The sequence below is a fragment of the Mastigoproctus giganteus genome, chromosome 6 (genome assembly GCF_048544385.1).
Source record: "Mastigoproctus giganteus isolate SK-2022 chromosome 6, ASM4854438v1, whole genome shotgun sequence".
NCBI lineage: Eukaryota > Metazoa > Arthropoda > Arachnida > Uropygi > Thelyphonidae > Mastigoproctus > Mastigoproctus giganteus.
The window spans coordinates 81,683,771-81,710,377 of record NC_143580.1 but is presented as its reverse complement, the minus strand read 5'-3'; the positions used below and the strand labels follow the sequence as shown (position 1 = coordinate 81,710,377).

The window sequence follows — 26,607 nt, the reverse complement described above, 5'->3', positions numbered from 1 at the left end:
CTTCTGTTCCAGGAAAATTAATCGAGGCACTGATTAAAGAAGCACTGCAGGATCATCTAGACAATATTTCAGTTATAGCTTGGACACAGCATGGTTTTGTTAAGGGAAAGTCTTGCCTGACCAATTTGATTGGATACTATGATGCAGTCACAAAAGAACTGGATGCAGAGAATAACTTTGATATTATATATTTGGATCTTAGAAAGGCTTTTGATACTGTTGCGCATGAAAGACTGCTGCACAAATTGGAGCAGTGTGGCATTGAGGCAAATTGCTGCTATGGATAAAGGGATGGTTGAGGGGGAGAAGACAGAGTGGTAATCTATGGACACTGCTCATCGTGGACTAATGTTATTAGTGGAGTCCCTCAGGGTTCAGTATTGTTTTCTGTATTTATAAATGATATTGGTGATGGTATATCAAGCTTAATGTCCAAGTTTGCAGACGATACAAAGGTTGGCAGGGTTGTTAAGGACACTACTGACGCTATGCTGCTGCAACAGGATCTGTAAAGGTTGAGCAGATGGGCTGAGAGGTGGCAAATGAAGTTTAACATTGACAAATGTAAAGTGCTATATATGGGAAACAGCAATCCCAGAGCAACGTATCAACTCTGTGGTACTACACTGATAGTGGTAGAGAATGAAAAGGACCTGGGGGTAATTGTGCAGGCAGATATGAAGTTCTCTGAGCAGTGCAGACAGGCTGCAAGAGTAGCTCATGGCGTCTTGTCAATGATATACAGGAATTTTTCTAGCAGGGATAAGGAGGTGATTATTCCCATGTATAAGGCAATGGTCAGGCCACACCTTGAGTACTATATACAAGTCTGGAGGCCTCATTTCAAGAAGGATGTAGAGCTGTTGGAACGAGTACAGAGTAGGGCAACAAGATTAGTGAATGGAACAAAGGGTTGCTCTTACGAAGAAATTCTTAAGTTTTGCAAATTACAGTATCTGGAGACTAAGCACCAGAGAGGTGATCTGATAGAGGTGTATAAAGCCCTGAATGGTTTGACATGCTCAATGCCGATGGGATTCTTCCTCTTGCTCAGAATAATCATCTGAGAGGGCATAAATTCAGATTGTGGGAAGACAGATGTAGGATAGATGTGCAGAAATTTGCCTTTAGTCAGCAGGTAGTTGGTTGGTGGAACAGACTTCCATCCCTTGTTGTGGAAGTTGATAGTCTAAATAAATTTAAGGCTCAGCTGGACAGGTATTTCGAACGAATTGAGAGGTGAAATGGAAGTGGAGTTTTTTTTTTTTTTTCTTTCCGGTTGATGCTGCATAATCTTGCTTTCTTGCACCATATGCCTCTACTAATGCTAATGCTAAGAGACAAACTAATGTCTTGTATCACTGTCCATTTTTCCAGACAAATTTCCTCTACAACTTTTAACAAACAACACTTAATAAATTCACCATCATTGAATGGTTTACTTTCAAAAGCAATAAAATGTGCAACTTGATAACTGACACGTACAGCAGATAAATTTCTTTACTGATATGTTTTCAGTATATTTTGTTGTTTTCTTAATTTGTTTTGTAACTTTGAACACTTTTCTTTTCTCAGCACTCCTTTATGTTGATCATAAGATTTATGATTGGAATCAGTGTCGTTTTAAATTATATTCTTTAAAAACTCACACAGTCTCCTGACACACCAATCACACTGCTCTTTCGTGGTAATCAATGAAGAAATAGTTTTCAGTCCACCTTGGATCAAAAACACGACATCGATTTTCCCCCTTTTTCGAACATTTTTTAATTGATTTTTTAAATTCAATACAAATTAATAATTAATTCAATGCAATGAACAAGCTATATCAAAATACATAACTGTATTTAGCATACACATGACTTCCCTGAACCACATGTATCTGTTTGACACAGTTGAGCTAGACAGTTGCATGCCTGTACACGCAGTGGCAATCGATGCTGTTTTAGTTCACTTTCCATGCGGGCCTTATAAAAATTAATCGCGGGCTGGATCAGGTCCACAGGTTGGACACCACTATGCTTAGATGATAACACTGATTGAAGAGATTTCACATATGAAGTTCCTAGTGTGGCAATGAAGTTCCTGGATTGGTGTAATAAAAAGAACACAAAGTGAAGGAGCTCAAAAATGGTTTATTTTTATTCAAAGTAATCACCAGCTGACTGAATGCACTTATTACAGCATTCTAAAAGTTTCTGAAAAGGGTCAGCAAAGACATCCAAAGAGATAATGCTGAATTTGGCACTTGTTTTTCTTTATGTCCTGAATATCCTGAAATTTCTTTCCTTTGAGGGCAGTTTTCACCTTCAGAAAGAAAAAGTCTGCAGGTGCTGCAGTGGGAGAGTAGGATGAATAGTTGACCTGCACAATGCCATGTTTCATCAGGAATGACAACAAATGTGGAATGGGTGGGGGTATTATTGTGACAAAAACCAGCTGCCTTTCTCTCAAAAAAAAAAAAAAAAAAGACTACTGAAGCACTTTTTCCACACTTGGGAAATGTTCTTCAATAGTCTTTGATGCACCTGTACATAGAATGCAGCATTGACCCTCTACCCTTCAGGTACAAATTCCTTGTAAATCATACCCAGTTTATCAAAAAACGTCCAGTAGCAAGATGATGCTGATCATCTTGCTACTGGACTTCCATAAAGTTGGTGATGATTTTGAAGTCCACTGCATGGTCTGAGTCATACTGAAACACCCAGCACTCATCTCCAGTAACAATAGTCAAGGAAATTAGGATTGTCTTGACAAGTCTGGATGAAGTCTTTGCACGATGACATTCTTTGGTGATTCTGTCATCTGTGAAGCTATGCAGCACAAATTTTACACAGGCCTTCCTTTTCCTTAAATATTCACGCAGAATTTGACAAATGTTCTCCTAATTCACATCCAACTCATCAGCCATCATTTCTTAGGGTCAAAAAACGATCTCTTGCCACAATTTCCCAAACGTCCTCATTTCAAGAAGTCGATGAGTTTCATTTCAGTTCTCATTTCAAGAAGTTGCGATGACCCAATCCTTGGGTCATCACAAACATCTTCACGTCAGTTTTTGAACTGCTTATACCATTCAAACACACTAATACAACTTAACATTTCATCACCATTAACAGTTCTTAACATTTCATATGATTACTTTTGCAGATTTTCCAGTTTAAAGCAAGTTTGATATTCATTTATTGCTTTGCAAAATCACAACACTTAAAGTTATTGCCACTAATGAAATTGGTTGTTATTTGCAGTCTGTTCAGCCTACTGGACAATCTCCGTAGCACCATCTACTGGAGGAAGTTTGAACTACAACATACCACTTCCATTTATTTTCAAACTGACTGAAACATGATTGAAACATAACCAGTCCAGAAACTTTATTGACACACCACATATCTTGTCTTGTTAATGTATAATTCAATAATAAATGCCGGTATACTTTGGTTACAGGCTCAAGCAGGTGGTAGATGACTTTCATCGACCGGTGAAATACCACCACTTTGCTTATTGGAGGCTTGAAGTGGTGAAACCCATGTTTAGTCTCTAGAGCAAAGTTTCCAGCATCCCCCTCCCCCCATACTTCTCCTTCAACCCATGCAAGGTACTAAGTACTATAGGTTTTGATACCTTTCGTGTTTGGGGTTTTCATAAAAAAAAAAGAAAGAAAGAATAAGATTTTTTTTTTGACCACATATTAACTTGACTGTATTTCTGAGTAGAAAGTTTGCAGGCCAAACATCTTAAGAGATATGAAAGTTTGCATTTCTTTTGTCTCTAGATTTTCTTGAAAATAATTAAAATTAAAAAAAAAAAAAAAAAAACTGGCATTTACTTAATTTCACTAATCACTGATTTTAAAATTCCCTTTAAGAAAGGAGAAGGGAAAAAAAAAAAAAAAAAAAAAAAACAGTATTTTGTATTTTTTCCCCAAAATTTTTATAAAAATACATACCTTAGCAGCATGTGCACTAACACGAGCAAGAGCTGCAAGGACTGTCCAAGTTAATCGTCGTGGACAAAGTGAATGAACCTCTTGTAACGATCCCAAATAGGCATTTCTTACAAGAACTGAATATGAAGCATGATAGAAAGGAGGGCCATCTTTATATAATACTAGGAAGAAAAATATATATATATTAGGTGTAAACACTTTTATTGTGACTTGATCAGCTCTAAATTTGTATATAATCTTTCATTACTGTTTTTTCCTTTTTTTTTTGGCTGATCTTGATAAGCTTGTTTCCTTACTTCATTTAGCACTACTAATACTAAATAATGAATAAATGGTGCAGAACAATGCCATTAAACTTTGAACAAATGTTTAATAAATGAAATAAAATCAAACTTCCTATAACAAGTGTTGTGACAAACAGTCATCTGCTTAGCATAGCATGGAAACAACAATTCAATTCCTCCTACTGTTTTGATTTAGTTCTTTTCTCCTCATTACTGATTATCTTATTACTGTAGGCCTCAGATCGGGAGTATGATTTTCTACAAGATTCTTTAGTTTCCTTCCTTTACAAACAGAAAATTCAACCTAGAAAAACAGGTGACATACAGTGTCACAAAAAAAAAAAAAAAACCAGGATATTCCATTTTGGGTCTACTCTAAAAGAACCCAACTGAACAAAACAAGTTCAATCTTCTCTAGTAAACCCAAGGAAGTCTAGAAAATATCGAAAGGGGGCTGCTTCACCAGGTACGATTTCTATAACCTTGTTATGAGCACAGTGGAAGTTCAATGTTACTCTTAGAAATGGACAGAGAACAAGACAGTGATTCGCATATATATGATATTTCAAAGGCTAACTTCCTTCCACTTACATATAGTATCTCCCAATTTGGATGTTATGAAGTTGTTTTCCTTTGAGCAGCATGTTGCAGATCAGTTGAATAAATTACCTCCCAAAATAGGCAAAAGTTTGATGGGAAAAGTGTTGAGATTGAGAATGTAAAACTTTTTTTTTTTTTTGGGAGATGCAATAACAGTCCACTTCCTTGCACCATTTGCCCATTCTAATACTATCCTCAGTAATGTCCTAGATTTCTAGAATATATCCCTGGAAAGGTGACACAAGAACTGCAATTATCATGCACTAGAAGATATTCTCTTTCCAGCTCAATACTCTGTACGTCAGTAAAAGTGCAGAGATTTATTTTAATGCAGGCATTGATTTTAATATGATAACAGATGTTACTAAATTTTGTTTGGGGATGCTTTGTTCCCCCTGTCAACAGTGACAAAAGGGTAACAAGGTGGTGCTATTCAATTAAAATTGGAACACTGCCACTGCAGCCTGTTTTGGAATTTGGCCTCAATTAGCAAAAAACTTTGTGCCAAAAGGTGAATAAAATATCATCCAAATGAGAGCTAAGCATGCTGAGAAGAAAAACTTATGATTAAGTACATATTGAGAGGTACAAGCATATTTTAACCCTGGTACTGGGCTATGTTGATCCACTGTAACAAATTAGTAATAATTAAGGCCACTGGTGCCATACGACAAAAGACTAGTAATTCTTGAAACAACTATTAATGGCAACATCTCAGTTTTTAACTAAACAGCGTATTTGCCTCCTTTAGTGATGCTATTCAAATTAAAAACAAAATTAGTAATTTTAGGTAAATTCACAGATAAGGATGTTGTTTCTAAACCCATGTTTAGCCTCCAGAGCAGAGCTTCTGGCAACTGCCCCACCATCTCCTTCAACCCATGCATGGTAATACTAGTACTGATACCAACAAGTACCATTACTAATACTAATATAATATAACACTAATAATATAATAGTAACTAGGGCGCTGCACTTGCTTCTTTTGATAAAGAAAAATAATACTTACAGAAGCTTTCAACACTCTCTCTTCCTCTGCTATGAATACATAAAAACGTTACATATGGAAATCAACAATGGCACTGCGTGGTTATTAGATAAACATGGCGTGTACCACGTTTAAACAGAAGCTTGTTTTATGACAGTAAAACACGCTTCTATTACATATTTTAGTATTTGTTACATATTACCACATAACCTGCATATCTCCTCCCATGGGCTGAATAAATATTACTAGGAGGAAAATTATTTTAATGTATAGAAAGATATAACACTAATACTGATACTAACAATATATGTTAAAAGATACTCATCATACCACCACTTTACTCATTGGAGGCTTGAAGTGGTGAAACCCATCTTTGGTCTCCATAGCAAAATTGTGGGAGACAACAGAGTGGTAATCAATGGACACTGCTCTCATGGACAAATGTTATTAGTGGAGTTCCCCAAGGTTTGGTGCTGGGCCCATTGTTGTTTTGAGTATTCATCAATGATATTGATGAATGTATATCAGGATTAACGTCCAATTTTGCAGATGATATAAAGGCTGGAAGGGTTGTTAACGACAGTAAAGACAGTATGCTACTCCAACTGGATCGAGATAAGTTGGGAAAATGGGCTGAGAAGTGGCAACTGAAGTTTAACATTGACAAATGCAAAGTACTGTATATGGGTAGCAATAGCCCAAGAGAAACATACCAACTGTGTGATACTACACTCAGGGAAGTGGAAAGTGAAAAATACCTGGGGGTAATTGTGCAGTCAAATATGAAGTTCGCAGAGCAGTGCACACGGGCTGCCAGAGCAGGTCATGGAGTCTGGTCAATGATATATAAGAATTGTGCTAGCAGGGACAAGGAGGTGATTATCCCATTGTACAGGACAATGGTCAGGCCACACCTAGAGTACTGTGTACAGGTCTGGAGGCCTCATTTTAGGAAGGATGTTGATAGAGTTGCTAGAACAAGTACAAAGAAGGGCAACAAGATTGGTGAGGGGAACAAAAGGTGCTCATACCAAGAAAGGCTTAAGTTCTGCAAATTGCAATGCCTGGAGAGTAGGCACCTGCGAGGTGTACAAGGCCTTGAATGGGTTGAGCGAGCTGAATGTTGATGGGATTCTTCCTCTTTCTCAGATTAAGAACCTGAGGCGGCATAGATTCAAATTGAGGAAAGACAGTTGTAGAATAGATGTGCGGAAATTTGCCTTTAGCCAGCAGGTGGTTGTTTGGTGGAACAGACTTCCATCTTTTGTTGTGGAAGTCTGTTGTTGATGTATGGAAGTTTTGTTGTGGCATTTGGAACAAATGGAGGGGTGAAATGGGAGGATTTTATTTTCGGCTGATGCTGCGTAAGCTTGCTTTCTTGCATTGTATGCCTCTACTAATGCTAATGCTAAAATTTCTGGCATCTCCTTCAACTCATGCATGGTACTAAGTACTATAGGGTTTGATACCTTTCATAAAAAAAAAATAATAAAAACTAGTGTGCTTCGCCCCCTGCTTGTTGCTCTCGCTTCTTTTGATAAAATAAAATACTTACAGAAGCTTTCGATACTGTGTGTGTCTCTTCCTCAGCTATGAATACATATATATGTTACTATACAGGGTGTTTCAGTTAAACGTTTCAGAACTTCTAAGAGGGGTAGGGTACATCCTGACAACTCGAAATCATATAGCAATGTGGGGTCGGAAATGCTTTCCTGAAGCGGTGTTGTACACAGAAGCACCATAAAGAAAAGAGACCGTAAGTGAGAAATCGTTTTAATAATACATGAAAAGAAGCAAAAGGTACATGGATTAAGGTAAGTATTCGAAGTTTCTTCCACGGGCTACAATGCACGCCTCACATCTCCGACGCATGGACATCCGAACATTCTGGAATACTCCAGGCGAATTTCAAATTTCTTCGGCAGCTACTGCAATTCTTGCAACCATCTCCTCAGCATTGTCAACAGGGGTGTCATAAACTAGCGATTTCATATGACCCCAGAAATAAAAATCAAGACATGATAGGTCGGGTGACCGAGCAGGCCAACGCACGGGACCACCACGTCCGATCCACTGTTGACCAAATGTGACATCCAGGTAGTTACGAACATCTCCGCTATAATGGGCAGGGGCTCCATCGTGTTGGAACCACATTGTCTGTTGCGTCGATGCAGAAATCTGTTCATCTCTCAAAAGTTGTGGCAATACTTGCTGCAGAAAGATCAAGTAGATAGGTCCGGTTAGACGACACGGTAACAGGTAAGGTCCGATGAGGTGATCTCCCATAATACCGGCCCATACATTGACCGAAACTCGAATCTGTGCTGCACGACGTCGTATTGCATGCGGGTTCTCGACTGCCCAGATATGGTCGTTATGCGTGTTGAAAATTCCTTCCCTTGTGAAGGATGCCTCATCGGAAAACAACACTTCAGCAGGAAAAAGGGGATTTGTACACATTTTCCAAGGTACCACTGTGCGAAAGCAATACGAGGTGCATAATCCTCCGGTTGCTGTGTCTGGACACGCTGCACGTGAAACGGATGCATGTCTTCTTCTCGGAGAATCCTCCAGACGCTGCAATCGGAAACGCGAAGTCTGCGTTTGCTAGACTTCACGTACTCGTTCTTGGATTCCCCTGTACATGCTGCAGCACATTCTGTTCGACGGCTGGAGTCCATGCTGTTCTTACCCTGTCCCTGTCAGCTCTTTCAAATGAACCTCTCTCAGCTAACCTCTGGTGCAGTCTTGCAAAGAAATTATGAATGGGAATACGCCTCGTCGGATATCGTTCCGCGTACAAACGCTGTGCGGCTGGCCCACTACAATTTGCAGCCCCGTACGCCAAATGCATATCGGCTAACTCTGCGTTCGTGTATTCATCCATCCTACTAACTTGGCGTTCTTGTTCAAGAAATTCGAAATTCGCCTGGAGTATTCCAGAATGTTCGGATGTCCATGCGTCGGAGATGTGAGGCATGCATTGTAGCCCGTGGAAGAAACTTCGAACACTTACTTTAATCCATGTACCTTTTGCTTCTTTTCATGTATTATTAAAACGATTTCTCACTTACGGTCTCTTTTCTTTATGGTGCTTCTGTGTACAACACCGCTTCAGGAAAGCATTTCCGACCCCACATTGCTATATGATTTCGAGTTGTCAGGATGTACCCTACCCCTCTTAGAAGTTCTGAAACGTTTAACTGAAACACCCTGTATAATATCGGTGTAGATACACCATAGTTTACCCATAAAATTAAACTATATACATAGTGTAAAGGTCCAATTTTTTAATTGGACCTTTGTTTAAATTTTATCTGAATAAATTATTCAAATAAAATTTTATATGAAGGTAGCCAAAATATGAGATAAAATTAAACGATGCCTTTACACTACATATGTAGTTTAATTTTATAGGTAAACTATGGTGTATGTACATAATTATTATATAGTTAATTTAAACCAATATCGGTTAATATTATGCCTTGTGCATTTAGTCTTTAAATAAATACATCACATATGGAAATCAAAAGTAGTACCACGTGGTCATGCTAGATAAACAAAGCACTTGCACAAGATTTATCTAGTATGAGCATGCTAAAACAGAAGCTTGTTTTAGACAATAAACAAGCTTCTGTTACGTATTTTAGTATTTGTTACGTATTACCACACAACCCACATTCCTCTTCTCCCATTAGCTGAATAAATATCACTAGGAGATAAATTATTTTAATGTATAGAAAGATAATAAACCCTGTCACAATCAACAGAACAACCAAACTGTCCCCAGATAAAATGAGAGAAAAACATGAAGTAGCGTAGCATCTCTTATCATATAATTTCCATGCCTGCGTTCAAATAAAACCCCTTCACTGTTAGCAATTTTTTGAAATGGGTCAAGGCAACATAGTACTAAGGGTTAAAATATATTTCACTTTCTCTCTATATTTAATCAGAAGTGCTTCTTCTATATACTTCTTGGCTTTTCATTAAGGCTTGATATATTATTTAACGTTAATCAAAAGTTACTAAGAGAAGCCACTTGCCATCTAATGAGACACTGTCTCAAAACAGACTAAAATTAAAACTGGAACACAGCTAATGGCAGTGTTCCAGTTTAAGTGAAGCGCTTTCAAAATTATCAAATTCAAATGATTATTAATGGTACTAGTAACTGTCACTCACATCCATATCATGTTGTTGTTTGGTTTTTAGGAGCATTAGCAACTAAGGCCATATTGCTCTGGGGTGAGTGGTGGTCATTCTCTAACCTTTCCGCATCCTCCGTATTTGGTGGTTACGGACTCGAACCCCGGTCTAATCAAAAAGCGTGTGCTACGCACTGCTGCTCCTGCCCACCTGGCTACGGAGGCACCTTCCATATCATGTACAGTCGGTCCTCGTATAACACGTGTTTACATTACACGAATTCGATCATACACGATTTATAAATAGGGTAACGTTATCTTATATAACACGAACCGAATTCGCTTATGCACGATTCGCCATTGTGTTTACAAGAAATGGCAGTCGAACGTGGAATCACCCCAACTGAAAGCAACACGATAGGAATGAAGAGAAGATTCTGAAAATGTATTTATGTGTTTTATATCAGTGAAGGGGAAACACATTTCACCATAATAACGTAAAAACCAACACAATTCCAGCTATCGATATAATCGCAAATGCAATTAGATGGAGTTTACTACCAGTTTATAACAGATTCCACTAGCAGAAACGAAACTGGATATTGTTTTTATTGTTTTATGGTAGTAACCCCCAGAAATGTGCTTTAGTAAAATGTGGGGTGTTAATAGTGTATCTCGGCCTTTACGGCGTTGTTTATTCAGTTGTTATACGCGCGCAGCTTTGTTTATGTTTAAGCGTGCCTCCTCGTTTTGTAATTGGGCTTTATTCCCTAAAAATTAGTAAAATACTTAAAAGGTGTGAAAAGGAAGCGTCCTGGCGAAGACACTGCAGATTCAGAGAGAGAAAAAAAAAAAGCAATATCGATAAACAGAGGCGGACTGGATCAAGAATTCTTACCCGGGAAAATTTATAGTGGCCTCATACTATGGTTTATGGCCAAAATCACACCGGCCTCCGGGATTTCCCGGGTAAGGCTTATGGCCAGTCTGCCTCTGTCGATAGAGAAAAAAATATGAAATTGTGAAACGCTTTGAGCGAAATGAAAGACCATGTGATATTGCACATGCTACAGACCTAAATGAGGCAACGCCGAGAATTACAAAGAATGCGGAGAAAATAAAAACAACTTTCATAGCAGGAACAACTCAAAGTGTAATTAAAATCCATTAGATTAAGACACAAGAATTGGAAGAGATGGAACAGCTGTCATCTGTTTGGAAAGAAAATCAAACAAAAAACAAGTTTGCTTACGATAGAAGCAAAAGCATTAGCAATATTTTATTACGTAATAGTTGTAATTAAATACGTAAGCATTTTATTACGACTTACGTATTATAATTTATACTTACGTATTATAAAATACGTAAGTATTTTATTACGACTATTTTATTTAATATAATAAATTTTTTACAAATAAAATACGTATTTTATTTGTAAAAAATACTTTTTAGTATTAAAAAATACTAAAAATACTTTATTATAATATAAGAAATAATAAAAAATATTTATTATTTATTATAATTAAAAATATATATATTTTTATTACGTATTTTAATCGTTATAGAATACGTAAGTATTTTATAACGATTAAAATTACCCGATTATTTATTGTGTTTGGTAATGTTTTGGTTCCAAATGTGTGTTCAATTTTGGGTGGTCGGCACCTAACCCCACTTTTCCCATAGGGCCTGTTGTTTATATTGCACGAGGGTTTCTAGGAACACAACTATCGTGCTATACGAGGACAGACTATATTTGTCTGTAGAAGTGTTTTCACAAGTTGGTCTGCATGTTGTGTAGGCTGAAAAACTGAGAATAGCTGGTGGGGCAAAAGTTGAACTCTCTCCACCTGAGATTGGCTAACTAATACAACCTCAAATGAAGAGGGCTTTAGAAATTCCTTCAAGCATCAACAAGAATAGAACCCAGACCTCTCCAAACAAGTAGCAGCCAGGATATATCATGCCACCTGCACTCTCACTGGGAGATATCTCAAAATTATCAAAAATAGCAGATTCCCTTACCACTATTCAGGCAAACAGAACTAGACCCAATCCCCCCTGCAAATGTCAAAGACTCATTTGGTGTGGGTATTTTGGTGATTGGAGGAATTTCTAAAGTTCTATTCAATCAAGGTTGTAGTTAACCAATCTCAGCTGGAAGGGGATATGGTTTTACCCTGTTAGTTATTACGGTGCCTCCGTAGCCAGGGGGGCAGGAGCAGCAGTACATAGCACACACTCCTTGATTAGACCGGGGTTCGAGCCCGTGACCACCAAATATGGAGGATGTGGAAAGGTCAGGGAATGACCACCACATATCCCCGGAGCAATATGGCCTTAGTTGCTAATGCTCCTAAAAAAATAAATAAATAAATAAATAAAATAACAAATAAGTTAGTTATTACCAGGTTTTTTCAGCCAGTACAATCGTGCAAATCAGCCTGTGAACATGCACTTCCACAGACAAAATACATGCACACAGATATGAGCAACATGCTCTTAGTGTCATTAGAATAAAAATTTAACTTTGGCAGCATTAGTGTAAATGTCAGTGTTGTAACTAGCATATGGCAAATGTCAAGCCATAGACACTATATAGAGTAAAAGAAAGGGCTAACTGAATTTATGATTTATTTTAAAACTCTGATTTTTAAAAATTTTAAAACTTTTAATGACTATAATTTTTATCATCTACACCAATTATATCATGGAAAGCCTATAACTTATATACAAAAGCAACAGAGAATTTAATTTAATTTTTTTTTTTTTTTTTAATCTGGAGCATTTTTTGACCTACAGCATTGTATTCATTGTGCCCACATCCTTTTCATGGGAAATGATATAAAATAATACTGACCAACAAGATTTTTTACCTCCACTAATATATCAGCTGTTTAAAGTCAATTTCTGTGCATAAATTTATAAAATAATTCTTACAATTTCACATCACAATTTATACATATAGAAGTTTGCATTTTTTTGTTTCCCATAATATGTATATCTTACTACAATTTAGGGAAGTAGATGGAATGCAGATAATCAGTTGTATCACCAGAAAAATAACAATGGCTGCACGTACTCACAGGTGATGGTAATGACAGGGAGCGTTAACATATTCAACCGTCTCTCTCTCTCTCTCTCTCTCTCTCTCTCTCTCTCTCTCTCTCTCTCTCTCTCTCTCTCTCTCTCTCTCGTAATGTAAAGACAGTTGTAGTGTGAGCATGTACATTTCAGCTGCATACCTATTGCATATTGTTTGTTTCTTCTGTGTTTTTCTTAGAATTATATTGTTAAAATATTTAATCAAAAGCAAACGAATTGTCTGAATCACTATGACAAAATTGTAAGGGTGATTCAGATACTTCATTTGCTTTTGTTTTCAAACTGCTACCTGTGTGGACAATTTACAATAAAAAGGTTAGTGGCAGAAAATCTAGAGTATTACTAAACATGCACATTCTTTGTATTTTGGTTGCAAGATTGATAATCACAAACGTTGGACTCCACATATGTGCTGTGGCTAACGGGGAAAATTAAAAGTATGTCTTTTGCTGTGCCTAGGGTGTGACAAGAAACAGGTCCTTTTTCATTCTCCACTACCGTGAGTGTAGTGCCATCCAGTTGGTACGTTATTCTGAGATTACTGCAGTACTTTACATTTGTCAATGTTAAACTTCAGTTGCCACCTCTCAGCCCATCTGCTCAACTTTTCCAGATCCTGTTGCAGTAGCGTACTGTCATTAACAACTCTGCTAAACTTTGTATCATCTGCAAACTTGGACATTAAGCCTGATATACCTTCAACAATATCATTGATAAATACAAAAAACAACAATGGGCCCAACACCAAACCTGGGGGAATCCACTAATAACATTAGTCCATGTAGAGCAGTACCCATTGACCACCACTCTCTGTCTTCTCCCACTCAACCATCCTTTTATCCATTGTAGCAACTTGCCCTTAATGCCATACTGCTCCAATTTGTAGAGTAGTCTTCCATGTGCAACAATATCAAAAGCTTTCCTAAAATCCAAGTATATGACATCAAAATTACTTTTTGCATCCAATCAAATTACTGCCCTCTTCTTTTATTCTACCATTTTAATTCTCTCCCACTTCCTGTCTTCTTAGCACTATCATCTATTTTCACCTTTTTTTTTTTCTTTTTTTTTTTTTTACTGGGCTCTCCCTGTTTGTTGACTTAGCTACCACAGAGAGTTAGCCCTGCCAAATCTTTACACTCCCTACTGCCCAGTCTGCCTTGTTGTGGCACTGGATGGTAAAATTGAGATTAGATGAATAACACAACTCTACTCACTAACCTACATAAATCTGGCCTTTACAGAGTTTTGTATTCATCACATTGTCTGACGTGGAGTTGGGAGAAACCTCCGGAGCCACAGTACAAATAACACTATATCCAATCAGATTAATCAGAAAAAAGAAACAAGACGTCCCCTTTTATATTTCACACACATGTGTGTGTGATATATAGGTGTGGCCTTGCCCAGATGATCCTGCAAGTGCTTTTTTAACCAGTGACTCCATTATTTTCCCGGGAACAGAAGTTAAACTAACATGTCTGTAATTACTCATGTCACCCTTTGATCCCCCTTGTGAATTGGGGATACATTTGCATATCTCCAGTCCATGGGGACATCCCCCTAAGTCCAAGGATGCTCTCATAATCATGGCTAAGTTTTACTTACATCCTTTGCAGCCTCCCTTAATATAACTGGATCAATCCCATCCACCCCAGCTGTCTTTCTTATGTTCAACTGCAACAATTTCTCCTCCACTTTACTTTCAGTTATTACATCATTTAGCTCTCAGGTAGAGTTTGATAAGCTTCTGGCCTCCACTCCTATACAGAATTCCTCATGTGTGAATTTACATGCAAAATACTTATTCAGTTTGTCAGCTACCTGAGCAGAAACATCAACAGTCAAACCATCGATATCAAGTGGACCAATCTGATTCATCCCCTTCCTTGTAAAGTTTCATAAGTAAAGTCTTTGCTGTTTTTCTTTGCATCCTTTGTCAAAGATATCTCATAATCTGTCTTTGCTTGCCTAACCTCCTTTGTGACCTGATTACAGACTAGTTTCTGTAATTTCAGAGCAGTATCTGTGTGACACCATGTCTCTAATATCCCAACAATATCTGCCTTTGATGACTTGACCAGCACTTCAAATTCATCAATTTTTTTTTACTATACTCCTAGCATTGTTGTACATATTTCAGTAACCCATATTTCATATTTCAGTAATCCATCAATTTCACTGCCAGTTTGTGGTTATTAACATTCTTATCTAAGTTTGAATTTGGGTAAGAAAAGGACTATTCTTTCTGGCAAACAAAAACTTTAGCTCTTAAATATATATGAAAAAGTGCACTTTGACATGTCTTTCCTCAAATACATAGAACAACAAAGGTGTTTTGAGATTTACTTAGTATCATTCACAAGTAGGAAAAGCAAACTTCACCGTTTTCCTTGTTCAAAAAATGTTTGTATTAAATTTCATGTAAAATCTATTTGTTCTGTAGTACAATTTTATAAACATGAATACAACATGTATATATATATATAAATTTTATGTTTTTAGCATTAGGATTAATAGTGGGAAATGATGCAAGAATGCATACGGCATCAGCCAAAAAAAAAAAAGTTCCCACATCACCTGTCCAACTTTTCCAATAGTTTGTCTAATTCTTCCTTGAATTTATTCAAACTACCTACTTCTACAACAACAGATGGAAGTTTGTTCTGGCAATCAACCACACACTGGCTGAAGGCTAACTTCTGCACGTCTATCCTGCAACAATCCTTCCTCAATTTGAATTTATGCCCTCACTGTGTAGTGTGGGCAAAAGAAAGAATGCCATCAGCACTGAGCTTGCTCAATCCACTCAATCCATTCAATTCAAAGTGGGACGCATTCGAGGAATTAATCTTGGCAGCTACTAGGCTTTTCATACCAGTTAAGAAATATTGTTAAAGGTTTAGGCCTAAATGAATGTCAGATGAACTAATTAATGAGGCTTGTGGCAGAGAAGAAAAATGCATGGGATACATATAAATTATCAGGTGACAAAGAAGCCTATGGCAGATATAAACTAGTCTGTAATCAAGTCACAAAGGAGATTAGGCAATCAAAGGTACATTACGAGAAATCTTTGGCAAAGGATGCTAAGAAAAAAAGAAAGGATTTCTTTACTTATATAAACTCTAGAAGGACGGGATGAATCAGATTGGTCCATTTGGTATCGATGGTTCCACTGTCGATGATCCTGCTCAAATAGCTGACAAACAATGAGTATTTTGCATCTACATTCACACATGAGGAATTCTTTAGGGAAGTGAAGGACAGAAGCTTATTAAACTCTAACAGGGAGCTTAATTATTTTGTAATAACTGAGAGCAAAGTGAAGGAGAAATTGTTGAAGTTAAACAGAGGAAAGGCTCCTAGGGTGGATGGAATCTATCCAGTTATATTAAAGGTGGTAGCAAAGGAAGAAAGCAAACCCTGAGCCATAATTATGAGAGCATCCTTGGACTCAGGAGAAGTCCCCCACAGACTGGAGATGTGCAAATGTATCCCCAATTCACAAAGAGGGATCAAAAGGTGACACAAGTAACTATAGATGTGTTAGGTTTTTTTTGTTTTTTTTTTATAGTTGTTGGCGCATCGGCTTCTGTGGCCATATTGCACCTATCAAAGTTTTTGCATTTTCTCTGATCCAAGCCCGAGGTGGGATTCAAACCCTTGACCTTTGGGTTGTCAGGCAGACACTTTACCCACCCGGCTAGCCCGGTCGGCAGTTTAACTTCTGTTCCGGGGAAAATAATGGAATCACTGGTTAAAGAAGCATTGCAAGATCATCTAGACAAGACTGCAGTAATAATTCAGACACAGCATGGGTTTGTTAAGGAAAAGTCTTGTCTGACAAATTTGATTGGATACTATGATGTGGTTACAAAGGAACTGGATGCAAAAAATAATTAGGATGGTAGAAAATGAAAGACCTGGGAGTAATTGTGCAATCAGATATGAAGTTTTCTGACAATGAAGACAGGATGCCAGAGCAGGTGATGGGGTATTGTCAATGATATAAAGGAACTTTGCTAGAAGGGAAAAGGAGGTGATTATCCCTTTGTATAAGGCAATAAGCCTTGAGTACTGTTTACAGTTCTGGAGGACAGACATCCCTCATTTTAGGAAGGATGTCCAAGTTACTTGAGCATGTACAAAGAAGGGCAACAAGATTGGCAAGGGGAATGAAGGGTCTTCTTACCAAGAAAGGCTTAAGTTCTGCAGATTGCAGTGGCTGGAGACAAGGCACCTGCGAGGTGATCTGATTGAGGCGTATAAGGCCTTGAATGGGATGAGCACACTGAATTCTGATGGGGGTTCTTCCGCTTGCTCAGATTACAAAACTGAGAAAGCGAAAGTAGGGCATAAATTCAAATTGAGGAAATACAATTGTAGAATAATTGTGCGGAAATTTTCCTTTAGCTAGCGGATAGTTGATTGCTGGAACTTCCATCTGTTGTTGTGGAAGTTTATAGCTTAAATAAATTCAAGTTTTGATTATCTTGGTAAATTAATTTCCTTTAAGTCCCAGATAATGGGGAATCTACTGTAAAAACCATTTCCATTCCCAATTATATATAAGAAAATCCAAAGCTAATCAATTTTTCTGACATCAGCAAAGGAACTACAGAAGTATTGTCATCAAATATATTAAAAGAATTAAAAACAAACTATATATTACATGATCAGCTAATAATACAAATATAAATTTGGATGGGAAAAATAATGTGCATTTTATAAAAAAATGCTTTCAGTAGGTGAGTGATAATGGTTGTTTTAAGGCTGCTGTAGATGAGTGGTTAAGCGCAAGGATGCAGAAGTACACAAACTTCGAGTGACCATTGAATATGGTACTATTTCCTGTATGCTCTCTGTCTTTTGAACTCCTCTAACCACTGGGGTTCAAGCCCGTCACCACCAAATACAGAGGATGAGGAAATATTAGGGAATGACCACCGCATATCCCGGAGCAATATGGCCTTTGTTGCTAATGCTCCTAAAAACCAAAACAACAAACAACAACAACTCCTCTAACCATGTGATCATCCCTAAGTATAACAAGAAAATTTATTTTTTTTATTTAATTAAACAATCTTAAAAAAAACAAAAAAAACTATGGTTTAGCTCATATAATTCATAATTGTGCTGATTATGCAGTTAACATGTAAATTAAATTGATATTCATAATGCCACTCTGTTAATGTGAAACCTTTCTTGATACTTTCTCATTTTCACTGTTACAGCTATGGTAGGACTAACATTCATGTTTTATAGCAGAGAGAAAAAAAAGACACCAAAAGTCTTATGAAAAGCGTTGACCCCTGAAATTGTATAGATACCACCGCAAATTTCTCTATGTGGCATTACTTGTAACACACTTCTCTAAAAGGAGAAGTGTGTTACTCAGTAGTAATATGGTGAAAAAAACAAACTGCCACCTGGGAAGGGGCGAGAGAACTTATGATGCATCACAGTCTGAAATCCAATTAAGAGTAGTGGCTGCAGAGGCCCAATTGTTTGGGACCATTGCAACCACTGCTAATGGGTTCTTGTTTAAGACTTTAAATGCTAATATTGGAAAGATGTACCAAGGATAGAGATATTTCCTACAAACAGGAAAAAAATGCCATATAAACAAGCTCAAATAACTTGAAGGGGTGTGCCAGCATTATTATTATTATGCCATATGGTGCAAGGAAGCCTGAGGCTTATGCTGCACCAGTCAAAAAAAAAAAAAAAAAATTCTGAACTACCCAGAGAGAGAGAGAGAGAGAGAGAGAGAGAGAGAGAGAGAGAGAGAGAGAGAGAGAGAGAGAGAGAGAGAGAGAGAGAGAGGGAGGGATAAAAGGGATAAAAGGAAGAGAAGAATGATGATATCCAGGTCATAAACTACACAAATCTTAACTTTGTTTATAGTAATGTCAGGAGTTGTAACAATAAAATGAGTGAATTCTTCTGGTTTGGATAACTAATGCTGATAAAATAAGGCTAACATAAAGGTGATGCCATCCAAAAATAGCAGATAATAAATTTCACTGTGATATGTATAATGTGTTTAAGGGAGGGGAGTGTCAGGCTGAGTGTAACAAAAGCTTTTCCAGATTCAGAACTTGCACATGGTGGCACAGAATCAGTGTGGTGTGAAGCAGTTATGTGCAAAAGTAAAATAAAATAAGTCTGCCACAGACCAGAAGTATAACAAGAGCCTCTTGTTTATACTCTGGAATGATCAGAGAAGTTTACAATAAATCATGAATACAATTGTTAATTGTATTTAGCAGTCACAGACATGAACCATAAAAGAGTGCATGCTGCTGCACTCCCTTTCCTGACCACTTGGAGAGCGAGGTATGAAATATTATCCCCTAATATTTTCTCTAACATGCTGATAAAAATTATAATAATCATCTAGTTTATTTTGTTCCTCCTGGTAAGTTTCCCTTCCACTTGCTCCAATCAATAAGGGACAAATTGAAATCATCCATAATAAGACATTCAAACTTGCTCATCTATATTTATATAGATGCCCACTCGTGCAGTTGCATGAGGGTAGCATCTGATCTTTGCTCTACAACCACTCTTGTGTTTCCTTTTACAAGGAGAATCAAATTGTCTGCAAAGGCTAGGCTTTCCAATGGGCCCAGATCCAAAGGCAAAAATTAATCTAGAACAATTGTCCAGAAGAAAGGGCCAAGGATTGAGCCCTGCGGGGCATGTCATATCCTGGAACCTTGTATGAACTGAGACACTTCTGTCTTTAAGGTAGCTGTTTATTATCTAATAGAGGTTTTCTGGGGCATTTGTCTGCCAGAGGCTCCTAAGGACATTATGCCACCAGAGTAAGTCATGCTTCAGAAAACTCTATTGAAATTGTCAACATATATTTTTCCCCTCTATGTGTTTTTTACTGCTGTGAGTAGATGGTGCATGGCATCCTCCATAGAGTTGTCCTGTTTAAATCCATACTGACTGAATGGTATCCTGCTTTAGTCTAGTAGGTTGAGATTCTGCCAGAGCCTCTACTCCAAACACCTGACAATCTAAAGGCATTCCAATCCTATGCATCCCAAGTCTTTGAGTGCAGGAAGCAGAGCAACATGTTACTGTACCTAACAATACCTCTCAGAGACTTAAGGGTTCCATATTCGCATGCCACCACCTTCTTTCTCCTTTCCCCCTCCACATACTCTGTCTGGAGTTCCCACTCTAGTGCAGCTAGTTTATTTATTCATTTATTTTCATTTAATTTCATTTATTTTATTTTACTTTATTTTTTTTTCTTTATTTTAATATATTTTTTTTATTTGATTAAATTATTATTTTAATATTTATTTAATTTGTGCTTCACGTGCTCTGCCTTGAGTTCCCACTCCAGTGCAGCCAATTTATTTATTTATTTTATTTTTATTTCTACTTATTTATTATTTTTTTTTATTATTATTTATTTTATTTTTTTATTATTTTTTTATTTGCTTAATTTTTTCTTTTCTTTTTTATTCACGTGCTCTGCCTTTCTAGTTTGAGTTCCAATTCTAGTGCAGCCAATTTATTTCATTATTATTAATTATTTTATTTAATTAATTTATTTATTTTTATTTTTCTTCCTTTTTACCTCTATTTTTTTTTCCACTCTTCTTTCTTTTTCCTCCTCCCTCTGGAATGGGCCTGCCAGAGGAATTTGGCCCAAATTTTGGCAATAATAGGTGGGTCAGAGTCTCTCTTGAGAGAGTATGCATTTTGCTGGGACTGGCCCACCTTCCCATGGTGTGGACAAGTACCCAGAATCATCTGTGCAGGTGACTGATGCTTTATACTTTCTCCATTACTGGAAGTAGAGCTCTAGGTCCATATGATTTGAGGTCTGTGGGAGGTTTTTCTCAGAGTTCATTAATATGAGCCTGCGCACAGCTACTTTCGAAATTTTGAGGAATTTTCCCACTCAGTCAGTGATTATAAATTTTTATTAATTTATCAGATGCAATTTCAGCAATTCTTTTATTATTTACATGAAATCTATGAGGCCAGGGCATTTGTTTTTGGCTTTAATTAAAACTGCTTGTAATTCTTCCATTGTAAATAGAGACTCTACATTGGCTTTTTCAAAGTGTGCATTCTCATTGATTATGTCACTCTGGGTAGGAGAATAATCCCCAGCCTCAGTCTGGATAATAGTATCTAATATGTTATTAACACACACTGCCCAATGTAGGTTTGGGGTTCCATCTGATTTTAGTGTAGTTTGAAGGATGACTCCTCTTGGCAACTTGTTGGTCACTATTCTATACATGACTCCCATGGGTCGACATTTCCAGAAGTTCCCACTAAGTGCCACCAGGATTTCTTTTTCTTTTCTCTTATGAGAGAAGTATATTGGTTCCTGAGAGTCCTATAGATATCTTTCAGAGCATCAACCTCATTTTGGAGCCAAGATGCTCGGGACCTCTGGAAATGTCTCCTTGCCTGGTGTATCCTTCTCCTGAGCATAGTCAGTTCAGGGAATCACCAGGGAACTACCTTCTTCCTGGTTATCTTTCTCGGGATAAACAGGTTTGTTGTTTTGGTGATCATGCATGGTCATCAGAGCTATAATTGTTGTTTGAGCTAGACTGCTCATTTACCTGTTTCTGCAGCTCTGTAGCTGCTGTGAGTTCAGTGAAAATGTTCCAGTTTGCTTTCTTTATTTTGTATCTTCTTATATCTGATAGAGACTGTGGTGCTATCTGTAGCTGTGTGTTTAACTTAAAAGTTATTGCTTGTGATCTCATGTAGTCCAGGCTGGACACACCAGTTTGAAATTTTGTATGCTACAGAATTTGTGGCAAGACTGACATCATTGTCACACTCCCACATGGTACTGTTAAACATAGGCAGGTTGCGCAGTTGATTTAACACCTGAAATGTAGAGGTAGCAATATACTCTGTGAGAATTTGGCCATTATGAGTCACCTCTGCTCCCCAGTGCATTGTGTGCAGAGGGGACCCTCCTTTGTGACAGCAAGATAAGTGATTTTTACTACTATTGCTGTAGAAGAGACACCTGAGGTGTATTCCAGGATCTTATAGTCCCATGGGTATCCTTGAACTCTATCTATATGTGTGTAGGATTAGCATCAGTAGAGGCATATGACGCAAGAAAGCAAGCTTATCTGGCATCAACCAAAAAAAAATACTCCAATTTTGTTTTGGAGTGGTTTATTTTTTTTTTTTGGCTGATGAAGTTTACCCTCTCCGTTCATTCTAAATATCTGTCCAGCTCAGCCTTAAATTTATTTAGAGTATCAACTTCCACAACAAAAGATGGAAGTCTGGGGACTCATATCTGCCACCAATCAGCTACCAGCTGACTAAAGGCAAACTTCTACACATCTATCCTACAACTGTCTTTCCTCAATTTGAATTTATGCCCTCTCAAGTGATTATTCTGAGCAAGAGGAAGAATTCCATCAGCATTGAGCATGCTAAAACCATTCAAGGCTTTATACACCTCAATCAGATCACCTAGCAGGTGCCTAGTCTCCAAACACTGTAATTTGCAAAACTTAAGGCTTTCTTCTTAAGAGCAACCCTTTGTTCCATTCACTAATCTTGTTGCCCTTCTCTGTATTCCTTCCTACAATTCTACATCCTTCTTAAAATGAGGCCTCCAGACCTGCATACAGTACTCAAGGTGTGGCCTGACCATTGCATTATATAAGGAGATAATCACCTCCTTATCCCTGCTAGAAAAATTCCTGTATATCATTGAATACAGGAAGACACCATGAGCTACTCTTGCAGACTGCTCAGAAAACTTCATATCTGCCTGCAAATTATCCCCAGGTCCTTTTCATTCTATACCACTGTCAGTGTAGTACCACAGAGTTGATATATTACTCTGGGTAGTACTTAGCATTAGCATTAGTAGAGGCATATGATGCAAGAAAGCAAGCTTATTCAGCATCAGATAAAAAAAAAAAAAAAAAAACCCCACTCCCATTTCACCCCTCTGTTCGTTCGAAATACCTGTCCAGTTGAGCTTTAAATTTGTTTAGGCTATCAACTTCAACAACAAGTGATGGAAGTCGGTTCCACCAACCAACCACCCGCTGGCCAAAGGCAAATTTCCGCACATCTATCCGACATCCGTCCTTCCTCAATTTGAATTTATGCCCTCTGAGGTGATTATTCTGAGCAAGATGAAGAATCCCATTGGCATTGAGCATGCTCAAACCATTCAAAGCCTTATACACCTCTATCAGATCACCTCGCCGGTGCCTAGTCTCCAGACTCTGTAATTTGCAAAACTTAAGCCTTTCTTCGTAAGAGCAACCCTTTGTTCCATTCACTAATCTTGTTGCCCTTCTCTGTACCCGTTCCAGCAGTTCTACATCCTTCTTAAAATGAGGCCTCCAGACCTGTATACAGTACTCAAGATGTGGCCTAACCATTGCCTTATACAAGGGAATAATCACCTCCTTATCCCTGCTAGAAAAATTCCTGTATATCATTGACAAGACACCATGAGCTACTCTTGCAGCTCGTCTGCACTGCTCAGAGAACTTCATATCTGCCTGCACAATTACCCCCAGGTCCTTTTCATTCTCCACCACTGTCAGTGTAGTACCGCAGAGTTGATACGTTGCTCTGGGGTTACTGTTTCCCATATGTAGTACTTTACATTTGTCAATGTTAAACTTCATTTGCCACCTCTCAGCCCATCTGTTCAACCTTTCCAGATCCTGTTGCAGCAGCATAGCGTCAGTAGTGTCCTTAACGACCCTGACAACCTATGTATCATCTGCAAACTTGGACATTAAACTTGATATCCCATCATCAATATCATTCATAAACACCGAAAACAACAACGGACCCAACACTGAACTTTGAGGAATTCCACTAATAACATTAGTCCACGTTGAGCAGTGTCCATTGATTACCACTCTCTGTCTTCTGCCACTCAACCAACCCCTTATCCATAGCAGCAATTTGCCTCCAATGCCACACTGCTCCAATTTGTGCAGCAGTCTTCCATGTGCAACAGTATCAAAAGCCTTTCTAAGATCCAAATATATAATATCAAAGTTATTCCCTGCATCCAGTTCTTTTGTGACTACATCATAGTATCCAATCAAATTGGTCAGGCAACACCTGCCCTTAACAAAACCATGCTGCGTCTGAGCTATAACTGAATTCTTGTCTAGATGATCCTGCAGTGCTTCTTTAACCAGTGCCTCCATTAATTTACCTGGAACAGAAGTTAAACTAACAGGTCTATAATTACTTGTGTCAGCCTTTGATCCTCCTTTGTGAACTGGGGTTACATTTGCACATCTCCAGTCTATGGTTACCTCCCCTGAGTCCAAAGAAGGTCTCATAATTATGGCTAGGGGTTTGCATACTTCCTTTGCTGCCTCCTTTAATATAACTGGATAGATCCCATCCACCCCAGGTGCCTTTTTTATGTTTATCCTCAACAATCTCTCCTCCACTTTCCTCTCAGTTATTACAAAATCATCCAGCTCACTGCCAATGTTTACTTTACCTACATCATTCTCCTTCCTGAATAACTCCTCATGCGTGAATGTAGATGCAAAATACTCGTTTAGATTGTTAGCCACCTGAGCTGGATCCTCAACTGTTGAACCATCAATATCCAGTGGACCAATCTGATTCATCCCTTTCCTTCTCGAGTTCAAATATGTAAAGAACTCTTTTCTGTTTTTCTTTGCATCCTTTGCCAAGGATTTTTCATAGTCTGCCTTTGCCTGCCTAATCTCCTTTGTGACTTGGTTACAGACCAACTTATATCTATCATAGGCTTCCATGTCACCCATTAATTTGTATGTATCCCATGCATTTTTCTTCTCTGCCACATGTCTCATTACTTCATCTGACAACCATTTAGGCCTAAACCTTGAACAATATATCTTAGTTGGTATGTAAAGCCTGGTAGCCTCCAAGATTAGTTCCTTGAATGCTTCCCATTTTGAGTTTGCTGTTGGTAACATCATCAGTTGGTCCCACTGTATAGAATTTAAATACTGTCTCAGACCATCATAGTCGCCTTTACGAAAACAAAAACCCTTCCCTTTACCTCTGATGGTAGTTACCTCCTTGAGTAAATCCCACGTCAACACACTGTGATCACTGCCACCTAGTGGTTCATTTATCTGCAGATTCTTAATGCATGAAGAATCACTACTGATAATCAGATCAAGAGTATTGCTCCCTCTTGTTGCCTCACGAACATGCTGATGTAGAAAACAATCATCCAATAAATCCACAAAAGCCTTGCTAGTGTGCGAGTGACCAACCCACAAATTCCAGTCAATATCTGCAAAATTAAAATCCCCCATTATAAGACTCTCTGATTTACTGGCCCACTCTATTTCCCTGTACAATATCTTATTATACTCATCAGAGTCATTAGGCCTATAGCACACTCCTACTCTCAATTTTGATTTCCCTATGCTTATGTCACACCAAACTGACTCGACACTGCCCTGTCCATCGATGTCGACTGGCTTCACTTCCTTAGACTTTATGTGTTTCTTAATTAATAGCATAACCCCTCCTCCCCTCCTGTCCTGTCTATCCTTTCTATACACATTGTATTCCCCAAATTCCAGTTCCGCATTACTTATATCTGTGTGACACCACGTCTCTGATATCCCAACAATATCTGCCTTTGATGTTTTGAGCAATACCTCAAATTCATCAAATTTATTTACCAAACTCCTAGCATTGGTGTACACGCAGGTATACATGCACCTGTTTCTATTCTTAGCTACCTACCCTAACACAACCCATGTGTTTACTTGTACCGCAGTGACTACCAGCAGTCTCTGAAATATCCTGCATCTTGTTTTCCAGGCTTCTGCTCATTTCAATAGAAGCAGTGCAAGAATCACTTCCACCTCTGCCAGTGGCTACTGTTAATCTATTAGTCCTTGTATCCCCCCCCAACTAGCAGTTTTCCGACCCACCTAACACTGCCTCGACAGCATCAGCAAAAATTCTTGCACCCTTTCTATTTAAGTGTATCCCATCCCTGTAGAAGCAATCTCTCCTGTTAACAAGTACAGTCCAGGCTGAAAAAAATTCTACCCCTTGAGCCTTGCACAATCCCTCCAGGGCCGAATTGATCGACAAGGCTCTCATCATATACTCCCTCCTATCGTGTCTGGGCAGAATTGCAGACACTTTCAAGTTCAACCCTAATTCACAGCTTTTTTTCAACAGTGACCTGTACTTGCTAAGTAATTCCGCCGGTCTCCTACTCTTAATATCATTAGTGCCAACGTGTACAACTATATCACCTTTTGTGCCCTTAAAAGATGATATCCGCTCTACAACGTCATCAACCTTTGCCCCTGGCAGACATACCCTGGTCCTATTTCCACCTATCCTTTTTACAAAGCATGTTGCCCGTTTCCCTGACAATAGAGTCACCAACAACTACTAGTTCCTGTGGGACCAGTGCATTCTGCCTAAGGGGCTGCCTCTGTGTTGCCTGATGACCAAGTGCAAGCTCTGGCGTTGATGTAGGCAGCT

At 38.2% G+C, this 26,607-nt stretch overlaps 1 protein-coding gene across 5 annotated transcripts in view; it reads right to left on the bottom strand.

The window, feature by feature from the left end:
• The window catches only part of Tsen2 (tRNA splicing endonuclease subunit 2), a 245,765-nt gene that overhangs the window by 108,621 nt on the left and 110,537 nt on the right, over positions 1–26,607 (bottom strand). For all 5 annotated transcript variants that reach the window (XM_090376069.1, XM_090376068.1, XM_090376071.1 and 2 more), the window contains one exon: positions 3,953–4,113. In XM_090376069.1, coding sequence (XP_090232195.1) covers positions 3,953–4,113 — 161 coding nt within the window. The remainder of the gene's footprint in view (positions 1–3,952; positions 4,114–26,607) is intronic.